At 45.4% G+C, this 12,033-nt stretch overlaps 1 protein-coding gene across 7 annotated transcripts in view; it reads left to right on the top strand.

The window, feature by feature from the left end:
- Window positions 1-8,891: 8,891 nt before the first annotated feature.
- LOC128732983 (anoctamin-5) overlaps window positions 8,892-12,033 on the top strand; it is a 56,170-nt gene continuing 53,028 nt past the window's right edge. Inside the window, exons 1-2 of one of the 7 annotated variants that reach the window (XM_053826497.1) lie at window positions 8,892-9,016; window positions 10,004-10,308. In XM_053826497.1, coding sequence (XP_053682472.1) covers window positions 10,287-10,308 — 22 coding nt within the window. In that variant the 5' untranslated portion in view covers window positions 8,892-9,016; window positions 10,004-10,286. Of the gene's footprint in view, window positions 9,492-9,901; window positions 10,309-12,033 lie in introns of all 7 variants that reach the window. The other 6 variants (XM_053826490.1, XM_053826491.1, XM_053826492.1 and 3 more) reach the window with 6 other exon arrangements.

Raw genomic sequence — 12,033 nt, 5'->3', positions numbered from 1 at the left:
TATGCGGACAGAGAAGGGGGCACTCACGCGAAGGCTGAGTGTAAACTCTCCGCCTGCAAATGACGGATCTCAGTAGAAGCATGTTCGATGAACCTCAAAATACTGAGAACCTGAGCAGAGGGTCCAAAGCCCCCAAAGGAGGATGGTTTTAATAGCTGTTATCCATGGCTAAAAGTAAAAACAAGAATGGATAAACCCCTAATCCAAGGTGTCATGCGACCCGTGCCGAGGGATGAATGGTGGGGGGGGTTTCATAAATACTCAGCCTCAAACGGAGCCTGTGGAGTACCAGAGCGCCCTCCACAGTAAACAGCCCTTACCGCATCATGAGGGGCTCTGATGCGGCGGACTCTTCTTTCCCCTCAACTCGTGGGATTCTATATGAGCAATCAAAATAAAATAATAACTTCAGTGAGCGCGGACGGATTAGACAATCCGTTCGCAAGAAGTGGTATCCAGAGGTCTCCGCCGATGGATACCAGTAGAAGCGCCAGCGTAAGCGGAAAAGGAAACGGCACACCTGTCGCTCCAACTGCATCTACGCCGGACGCAGCAATGAACGGCCCGTCGCTAATAAAAGCAGTGGCAGGCAAGAGAGACATGCTACCAAGAGTGGTAGCGGCGTCTCATCAACTCGATGCCATTATCGAATTCGTGGCAGGTCGCAGCACCTTAGCGAAGGATCTGAAACAAAGTCTGCTCATGCTTCGGAGCACCATGCGTGCTGCGACGAAGGAGCACAGCGAACTCGAAGCGCGAGTAAAAGTTGCAGAGAAAGAGAAGACGCTTGTATCAAGGTCTGCACAAACAGATGCCTGCCCGTCAATGACCGACCATTCCGTGGCACTCGCGACTACGGAGCAGTCTAACGACAAGGCATCCGCCAAACGCGCAAGGCAGTCCCCAGGGGAAGAAACCCCCACGGGTCCAAAGAAGCGCATGATAGCAGAGGGTCGTAAGCCAACTGAAGAACCTACTGAGGGTAACAAGACGCTGTTAGCGTCCGACAACCAGTGGGAGTTGGTCAAAAAGAAGAAGGCCAGGAAGAAAGAGGAGGATCGAGCTCCACCGAAAGTGGCTAGGAAAAAAAGGAGCAAAGGCGATGCCCCTCAAAACTGAGGGGCCGAAATATGCGGAAGTTTTAAAGGCCATGAGAGGGCATGATCAGTTGAAGGGTCTTGGCGCGGATGTGCGGAGTATCCGCCGCTCTCGCACAGGCGACATGATTCTTGAACTCAAAAAGAACGCCACTGAAAAGGGTTCCGCTTACAAAGTGCTGGCAGAAAAGGTCCTTGGCGATAGCGTGCAGATCCGCGCACTAACGCCCGAGATGACTCTCCAGCTTAAAAACCTGGACGAGATCACCCAAGCGGGCGAACTAGCACGAGTTCTCAACGAGCAATGCAAAGCGGTGGTGACTACCGAGGCAGTTCGTCTGCGTAAGGGACCGGCGGGAACCCAGGTAGCAACTATAAGACTTCCACTGGAAGACGGAAATGCAGCCCTGAAAGTGGCTAAGCTGAAAGTGGGATGGTCCGTGTGCCCACTGAGCGTGTTCCAGCAGCCGGAGGCCTGCTTCCGGTGCTTTGAGAGAGGGCACAGGTCCTGGAGCTGTAAGGGGCCAGACCGAAGCCACTTGTGTAGGAGATGTGGCGGTACGGGTCATATAGCGAGGGACTGTACTGCGTCACCCAAGTGCCTGATATGTACCGGCCAACGGGACGCTAAGCACACAACAGGAGGCCCGAAGTGCCCGGCAGGCGCGCTGGCGACTAAAACCCGGGCGTAGTGCAGGTAACGCAACTGAACTTGAACCACTGCCACGCGGCTCAGCAGCTGTTGTACCAAGCAGTTACTGAGTCGTTGACGGACATTGCAATCATCTCGGACCCATACCGCATCCCTGCCGGAAACGGTAACTGGGTGTCGGATAGGTCCGGGACGGCGGCTATATGGACGACAAGCAGGTTCCCGGTTCAAGATGTTGTGTCAACTGCAGACGAGGGATTCGTGGTTGCCAAAGTGGGTGGAGTGTTCTACTGCAGCTGCTATGCTCCGCCGAGTTGGTCTATCGAGCAGTTCACGCGGATGGTAGACCGAGTATCAGTTGTGCTGACTGGTCTAAGGCCGTTGGTTGTGGCGGGCGACTTTAACGCTTGGGCGGTAGAGTGGGGAAGTCGTCGCACGAACCACAGGGGCCGGATTCTGCTTGAAGCTCTGGCAAAGCTCAACGTAGATCTGGTCAACGTCGGCACCACAAGTACCTTCAGTAGGAGCGGTGCGGAGTCTATCATCGACGTGACATTCGGCAGTCCTGGTCTGATAGGAGACTGGAGGGTAGACAATGGCTACACTCACAGCGACCATCAGGCGGTCCGCTATGGTGTCGGTCAGATAACGAGACGGCAGGCGGCGAGTAGAGCCGACACTCCAACCACCCGTGGATGGAAGACTTCATACTTCGATCCCGAAGTATTTGTGGAAGCAATCCGAAGAGAGTGCGGTGATCGTGGTATGCCCGATCCGAACGCTGATCATTTGGTTGAGGTACTGTCGCGAGCATGTGACGCTACCATGCCTAGGAAAGGTCGACATAGGTATGGCAGGTCACCGGCTTACTGGTGGACAGATGAAATTGCGGAACTCCGCGGAGCCTGCTTTCGTGCGAGGAGAATTATGCAAAGAGCTCGTTCGGACGAAGGCAGGGCTGAATGTCGAGTAGCACTTGCTGCTGCACGCGCAGCGCTTAAGAGTGGGATAAAAGCTAGTAAACGAGCCTGCTTTGAAAGGTTATGTGCTAGTGCCAATGCGAACCCGTGGGGTGATGCCTACAGGGTCGTAATGGCAAAGACCAAGGGAGTGATGGCGCCCTCAGAGCAATCGCCAGAGATGCTGGAGCGGATCATCGAGGGCCTCTTTCCGCGCCACGAGCCAAGGCCCTGGCCCCAGGCCGCTGAGTCGTCCCACGGCCGACGTTCCAGTATCTCAGACCATAGCGTAGGATGGTCGGCCTCCCAGCCGAACATCCAAAGTAACGTGGGCGACGGCGGTTTGGCGGTCGGGGACGAAGTGACGGTTACGAATGAGGAGCTCATTGAGATCGCTAAATCCCTAAAGGTGAGCAAGGCACCGGGGCCAGACGGAATCCCGAATATGGCCATTAAAGCGGCTATGTTAGAGGCTCCCGAGTTATTTGGAGCAGTAATGAGGAGATGCCTGGAAGCTGGCCACTTCCCGGACAGATGGAAGCGACAGAACCTCGTGCTGTTGCCGAAGCCGGGAAAACCTCCGGGTGTTCCCTCGTCATATAGGCCGATCTGTCTGCTCGATACTGCCGGTAAGGTGCTGGAGAAGGTTATCCTTAACAGACTCGTACAGTACACGGAGGGTACAAACGGTCTGTCAAGGAATCAATTCGGCTTCCGAAAAGGCAAATCTACGGTGGATGCAATCTTGTCTGTCACTAAGACAGCCGAGGTGGCAATCCAGCGCAAGAGGACAGGTATCCGCTATTGCGCAGTTGTCACGCTTGACGTGAGAAATGCGTTTAATAGCGCTAGCTGGGATTCCATAGCCAACTCGCTTCGGAACGTCCAAGTGCCGGTGTCGCTGTACAGGATCCTGGAAAATTATTTCCAGAATCGTGTGCTATGCTACAACACGGAGGAGGGTCAGAAGTGCGTTCCAATCACCGCAGGGGTTCCGCAAGGTTCCATACTGGGCCCGGTGTTGTGGAACGTCATGTATGACGAGGTGTTGAAGCTAAAGTTCCCGGTAGGGGTGGTGATTGTCGGCTTCGCGGATGATATCACCCTGGAAGTCTATGGTGAATCTATCAGAGAGGTTGAGTTGACGGCTGCCCACTCTATAAGCATTGTTGAAGATTGGATGCGATCCAGGAAACTGGAGCTAGCGCATCATAAAACGGAGGTTATCGTGGTGAACAACCGCAAGTCGGTACAGCAAGCAAAGATCAGCGTCGGGGACTGCACTATTTCGTCAACGCGGTCCTTAAAACTTCTGGGAGTCATGGTCGACGACAAGCTCAAGTTCGGGAGCCACGTCGACTATGCCTGCAAGAAGGCTTCCACAGCTATTTCGGCATTGTCTCGTATGATGTCTAATAGCTCTGCGGTATATGGCAGCAAGCGAAGGCTATTAGCCAACGTGGTCCAGTCTATACTTAGGTATGGCGGACCGGTGTGGTCATCGGCGTTAGGTACCAAAAGCTATCTAGCCAAGCTGGAAAGCACCTATCGTCTCATGTGCTTGAGAGTGGCGAGTGCGTATCGCACAGTTTCACATGACGCAATCTGCGTCTTAGCAGGTATGATGCCTATTGGCATTATCATCAGCGAAGACGTAGTGTGCTTCAACCAACGTGGAACTAGAGGCATACGGAGTACCACAAGATCGGCCTCGATGACCACATGGCAGCGGGCATGGTCTAATTCCACAAAAGGTCGGTGGACACATCGACTTATCCCGGAACTATCTGGGTGGGTCAACAGGCGCCACGGCGAAGTCAACTTCCACCTGACACAGATTCTGTCAGGGCATGGTTGCTTCAGACAGTATCTGCATAAGTTTGGGCATGCGGAGTCCCCCGCGTGTCCCGAATGCGTGGATGTTGAGGAAACGGCAGAACATGCTTTCTTCATATGCCCTCGTTTCGCGGGCGCGAGAAGCAGCATGATGGCAGTGAGCGGACAGGACACTACCCCGGATAACCTAGTCCAAAAGATGTGTTCCAGCTCGGACATCTGGGGAGCGGTCAATGCGGCTGCTACCCAGATTGTACTCGAGCTACAAAACCACTGGAGAGCCGATCAACGGCGAATAAACAGCCTAACTACCATAGTCCAGTAGTTATCTAAGCGAGTGTATTAAGCACAATAGCCCCTCCCTGAAGTAATACCGATAAGGTGGTGCCAGGGGGGATTGAGGCTGGAGACTCGAGTAGGGTTTTAGTGGGTCGGGATCCTCACGCCCCATTAGGGGGGTCGGGATACCTAAACCCCACTCCCTGAGGTATCTTTTCAGGTGTCTGATAGTACCGTATCTTCTAAGGTGCTCAGCAGATTTCCCAACTCGTAATAAAAAAAAAAAAAAAAAAAAAAAAAAAAAAAAAAAAAAAAAAAACACACAATTTAGGAACTACGTTGATTTCAAACCTGTCAATATATACTAAATTGTTCAATTTACAACTACCGTAGAGATGGTTTAGTTACAATGACACCTAATTTTACTGGAAGTGCATGAACTTTGGCACAATCTCACCTCTTCTAGGGGGTGACATTGTGCCAAAAACATAAAGTTAGGTTAAAAACCCAAACAGTGAACATTAGCATGTTTATAAACAATACACATAAATATCAGTAGGTATAAAGTAGTTCACATGGGGCCGTCCATGAACTTAGTGGACTGTTAGGGGCAGGGGGTCGGCCAAAAACAACGCATCATACAAAAAGTTTGAACGAAGATAACCCGGGGAGGTCTGAAATAACTAAAAATGAGTTCGTAGTCAATGGACAGACTTTATATAGCCAGTAGCGTTTCTAGGGTTAACAAGGGGGAGATATATGAAAGGGTGTGTTCTAAGGGGGCATACCTATTTGAGCATTTAACAAAGGTAAACATTACTTCGTTCGAGAACCCGCGGCCGCAGAACATGTGGCCTATCCCGCCCCCCTCCCCCTCCTTAAAACTGGCAGTTTATACACGGTATAATATGTTCGTCTTATATTAGAGTGTTTATTCAAAGCATCTGAAATTTCCTGAGAAAAAGTAAAAATTAGTTTAAATTATTTAGCAGACCTATGATGCTGTTTGCTCCAAAATGGATGATGCACTCTAATCTGTCAGAATATTGTGTTCAATAGTAAAGAATGTGAGTGTACTGGTGTATACTGACGTACTTTTGTTGTGTGTGTGAAATCCATAAATTGAATCGATCATTATGGCTTGGCTCACCCCCATGAAGCTCGAAAAGTACGAAGTTTCGAAAAATATTATTTTCGTAATCAAAACTTATCCAACGCATAATAACCTTTCAATACATTGTAATTGATTAGTTTATATACCTTCAAGATAGCAAGTTGATGCGATTTCTTGTTTGGGTTGGTTTACGCGGGACATTTTTTACAAGTGTTATTTCTGAGTATTTTTGATCGCGAACTTTGAAACCCTGTTTAGGCTAAATAGTTTGCTAATATTATCTGTGTTCCATTCTAAGTTGTAAATGAATATGTTATGTTCATCATCATTTTGAATTTAGGTCACCAGTTTCTATAGATATAATAAATTTTCACAAATAAACATTTTTGGTTTTTGGCACAATCTCACTCCCGTGGCACAATCTCACCCCGGATGGCGGTAATCAAAAAGTTATTCCTATTCTAGTTTGTACCGAACGAATTCCTCTTCCAAAGTGTGTTCTAACATTTCTCTTGAGTACTCCGTTAATTTTCACTGAAGATTTTCGGAACAGCTTCACTGTAGGTATATTGCACATTTCATTTGTTGCGCAATATGCTTTGGGAAATTGCCGACGAGTGGTCCATGAAGGGATTGAATGAAGACGACTGCCTAAAAAGCACGAGGCACTCCGGCTCTATGCTAACAACATTGAGGTATTTCGGGGTTTTCCCTTTGGAAGAATTACATAATTGAGTTATTATTTGTAGAACTTTCAATCAAATTAAGTTTGCCTTATACTTTAAACGTTTTACCAGCGATTCAGGTTTCTTGAGTTGTTATTTAATCATGCAAAAAATACCGAAAATACCGGCTTTTGATCGAGGAAAAACCGGTAATTCGGTATTGGAAAATAGCCCGATAATAGCGGTAAAACCGGTAAAGCATCCCTAAGCCCAACGATGAAACCTAGTCAGATCCTCATTAACTAGACGCAACAACTCAGCAGGTGGTTTGCTAAGTAGATTGAAATTGCCCAGAATAATAATGTCATCCGACGCAGATGTCATTTGTGAAAATTTGTGCATTTTCAATAATAGGGTTTAGCATGCGATCAAGGGACAAATAAATTATACACAAGAATATTCTACGGGCTGAGAGTTTGACATTTACCCATATTTGCTCGACGGGCAACTGGCGGTAGACCGCAATCCAAACTCCGCCACCTACGGACTTTCTCGTACGGAATGTCGGTGCATGCTGGCAAGTAGTCAGGAACATTCGCGTTTATACCACCAACGTTCTGATAATACACGTGGACGGAATGGAGTTCTGAGAGGTTCAATGGCGATAAACTAAAAGCCAATTTCACGTAGGTTTTGCTGTCCATCAAAATATATCCGTAGCATTTCGTCAAAACTTGCTTATACAAACGCCTGCCACGTTTCTTGGCTACCAAATTCTGCATCTAGTAGGGTTCATTTCTAATTCCCGTCGTAGTAAGTAAAGCCATTCTAATTTTCATCATTTATTGGATGGATTTAATGAATACCTACTCCAAAATTTCTTGTGTTGATTTGACTAAAACACTCTTACCTTCCGATCCGTGCAATTTGAAATCACTGAAAAGCGATTATTAAAGCCTATTATTGAAATTACGCAACGGACTTTATTTCTTAAATTCGTCGTACCGTTTTAAAATCCGTCCATCAAAAATTTTCATCGTCCGAGCTAAAAATCACAACAATGTTTACGTAGCTAACGCGCATGTATTTGTGTAGGACGGCATGACAAATGTTATTCTGCAAAATTTCTGCAGGTCAGGCAAGTTTTCTTGGTCGTAGAATAACGACAAAGCCTTGCTTGTTATTTTCATTTATGAATGACGGAAATTGAACCGACTAGTCGACATTTTCTTCTTCGTCGCACGAAAAAACGTAGGAAATTTGGCTGGTAGGACTTCAAGTTATGTCAAATGGTTCTATTTCCTACCACGTGGCGTGCCGATGACGCACGAGGGGCGTCCAAATTTACTTTTAGTCAGACTTTATGGCTAAAGTAGAAAGGCTGCTGTGGGCCGGACACGTCGTAAAGATGCCGAAGATGCGACAATATGACGAAACGCAAAAATTCCACCGAATGGAAAAATTTGAATATTTAACAAGTAGCCGATATGATATATGTACCAACACAACGGAGCATTACATTTTATTCTTATCATTGTTAAGCCTTCTCGAGGGTTGTTTCGGTCGTAAGCCGCTTTGCTCGTATTATGAGAAACACTAACGCTATTTAAAAAAAATATTTTTTTGCATTATCATTGCTCAAAGGCATTTTGATAATATTGATATGTGACAGGTGAACACCACACGTGATTTAGTACTACTGGAAACAATTTTTGAAATTATTCCCATACACAACTTTTTACTTCTATTTCCCACGAACCACTGAGCGACGACGCATTGCCATCGCATGCAACCGTTCTGCACTAAAACGTCATCTAAATCGGTACCGCTAGTGCAATCATCAATTCCGAACCCCATTTCGAGATTGAACCGGCAGCCGGTTGCGAATCCCCCGACCCCGCGTGCTCACACCGGGTAATCGTTGTTTCACCCTTCTTTTTTTGGAACAAAATAGTCCACCAGAGGTGGTGGGCTACTGTCGTCTCACCATCATCGCCATCGTCATCATTTGTTGTAGGAAAACTACAACATTGAAGACAATAAACACATCACGGTGGGCACCGCAAACCCCCATCATAACACCCACCCACCGTCGCCGTGCCTGCCTGGGCAGTTTAGCAGCAGTCAGGAGCGACGTGTATTATTGATAATGCGCCTCACATTCGGATCATGGCATTCACCTTCCCTTCCTCCGTTCGCTTTCTAGCCCAGTGCTTCCGTCTCATCAGGGCAACTCGCCGTTTTGGATTAAAAAATAAAAGTTCATCATCAATCGGAACCGGACCGCGAACGCGCTCGGTTGTGCCTTCCTTCGGTGGGGCGCTTTGGCTGGTGTGCTGTGTGAAGCCTTATCAGTCGATCGTGTTGCAATCGAGTTAGTTATTGTTCCTGTTACGCTTTTTCGTCAGTCAGTGGTATTAATTTTATGCTTGATCGAAATAGAGCAGGTTTTTTTTCGCTAGGCGGTAACCTAAAGCTGTGTGACATTTCAATCTAATCGTCCGACACGATTCAATGAATCCGAGTGTAATTTCGTTCCCGAATCATCTATCATTTATCAAACCTGGATTATTGTGGTTCGACCTGTCGTATAAATATGTACCTGTGTAGATTTAATTTACCGAAATTTTATAACCATGTGATACCTAGCGCTGTTGGTTTGGCTGGTGCCGAATTTGGACGGAAGTTTCGGGCAACGTGATGAATCGTTAGTGAAGTATAGAACACGATGTGATGTGATAACCAAACCAAGGGGAACCAAAAGCGCGGTCGCCATTCAGTCGCATTGGTGCTGCCTAGAGCGGAACGAAATATTATAGGTGCAATTCATGATGCAATTGTGCAGTGCAGTGTAGTGTTAATCTCGCTGTCCCACATTTCCAGTCAGCTGTAGTCATCGTTTCGGTTGCTATAGTCTATGCTTGGCAGCGGCAATTCATTCAGCGGAAATAGCACACGATTAACGCACAACATGTCTAGGCCATTTTAAGTGAATTCTTCTAATTATTATACGACGGTGCGGTGCACAAACGTCACGGAACGATGCATGCTTCCGTCGATAAACTGCTAAACATTTGAATATTAGATGTGGAATTTGCACTTCATTATCGAAGAGCGGTTGTTCGGAATTAGAGCTTAGTGAATTCGATTTTTTCTTGGTTTTTATTGATTGCATTTATTGACACTTCTGCCAAACCCAATGCGTTGGCCTAATCAGATCAATATATAAGTTCATAGGAAAATTGATTCAAGTTATTACAGAAGATTTTTCATTTAAAATATTTTTCACTTATCCCAAGTGCAAGTACATAACCCCCCTAATCACAGAATCCAACGTGTCGTCTAGCGAATCCAATTGCCTATTTCGTAAGCTATAAAAGTTGATGATTGTTCGATTGAAGATGACAGTTAGTGGTGCTAGGTAGAGCTTGGTAGAAAATCAGCGTCATGATTGTAGAGTTAGTGAATCATCCAACTCACCAATGATGCAGCCGTGTGTGGAATAAGAATCGACAAAGTGGCAAGAAAAAAAAATTGATGTAAAAAGTGCTGTTAACGTGTCTCGTGAACTGTGCTGCAAGTGGGAATTGAAGTCATAAATAAAAGGTTGAACGAGTGAAGCAAGACACCATCTACCGTTGGTTCGTTCGACCACCAGCAGCTGGATCCGGGAAGCAAACAAACATGAATAGCATGTATCGAAAAGGTATGCGCCAAACATTCGTATCATTTTTGCCGGTTCAGTAGTGTGAAGCAAAGGAAAGGAAAAAAGGAAGTACGCTATAGCACGTGTTTTCATAACTGTTGAAAATGTGTGGTTGTTTTGGCCAACAGCTTAAAAAATGTTTTCTGGAGAATTAAATCCCGTTGCAATTGTTTTCAACATTAGATAGGTTGTTGCCTACTCTAATTTATGAGTCAATATAAAACTGAGGTAACTATTCAATATTGTTTATTGGACCCTTGGCAATAGTCTCTATAAAAAATATTGTTCCATATCCCATATTACCGTACTTTACTGGATTTTCTAAAAGTAACCACTAATTTGGGAGCAAAGCACGACATCATTCCTACAAACAAATGAAACTGGATTTCTCTGTCAATGGTTTCAAACGTGACTTGGTGGATCTTTTTTACTAAACCATTAAAGCGAATAGGGAAAAATTAATCTTCGGCCTACAGACTTCATGTGTGTCTGTTTTGAAACCAATAAATCAGAGGCAAAATACGTATCTCTCAGAATAAAGATTTAATTGGCGTGATGGGCCGTCATCGGTTTCAGCCAAAGTTTGTTGGCAGTTGAAGGAAAAACAAAAAAAAAGTGCTAATAACAGAATTATAAGAAAAAGTTACGTCTATCTCTTTTCACGGATTCTACTAAGATGTGCAAAAAGGAAGTATTAATCATTTAAGTGAACCTGTATGGTATGTAATTGGTTGCTGCAAGTGACGTTTTATCGTTGCTGACTCGTGTGATCCGGATATGCGTTGTTTACTAGTAATTCATTATTCAGAACAGAATAGCAATAACAATAACACTTACAGAAGATTGGAAAGCTGCAGCTATTGAAGCAAAGATTAGTAGCCTACATGACTAGAAATAATTATATTTATTATATTATATTTAAGTCGACATCAACAGACTATAGTCCCAATGATGGATAAGTAGCTTAAGGGGGCATAGTACTTTTTACACCATATTTTTGACGTAGGACTACGTCTTACGGCAAGTTTTGAGATAGGGTGTCATTCCAAAAAATCGAAAAATGCGAGCGTCACGAAAAATGAAAGGTTTTGAGCGCTAATAGTTCAGCGGTTTTCCGATCGATTTTCAATATTCTTACACCAATCGATCAGAAAATCTAAGAATTGACCCAAATGAAGAAAAGTATGGATTCTTGATGTTGAACTATTGAAAAATTGCAAATAATGAACCTATGTTTTACCAGAATTCTCGCTTCGTGATTGGTTGGAAGATTCTTTACGATGATCTAAACCTATACAAATTTGACATCTGTGCTTGGGAAGTAAGCCAAAACAAGTGACAAAGTTTCCTCATTTCAACAAGATTTCTTAACACCGCGGTTCAACCTAGACCATATTGATGTCCTTGCTTGGGAAGTACGCCAGAGAGAGTGACAAAACCCCCTCGTGCCAACAAATTTCTTACGAACGCGATTAAACCTAGTCCAATTTGATGTCTGTGTTAGGGAAGTGTGCCAGAAAAAAATGACACAAGTTCGGTGTCACAACAGATCGTAAATTCTTTACTGCGAGACGATTAAACCTAGGCGAATTTGATATCTGTGTTGGAAAAATGTGCTACAGCTGTAGTGTTCGGTTATAATACGACTCTGCATGAACACGCATGCTTGCCGTTTCATTAGAAGTGTAGTGAAAAGATGTGCTGTTGATAAAATAGGATTAAATT

Source organism: Sabethes cyaneus, chromosome 1 (assembly GCF_943734655.1).
Source record: "Sabethes cyaneus chromosome 1, idSabCyanKW18_F2, whole genome shotgun sequence".
NCBI lineage: Eukaryota > Metazoa > Arthropoda > Insecta > Diptera > Culicidae > Sabethes > Sabethes cyaneus.
Note: the sequence above shows the minus strand (reverse complement) of the source record. Positions and strands in the feature narration are given on the sequence as shown.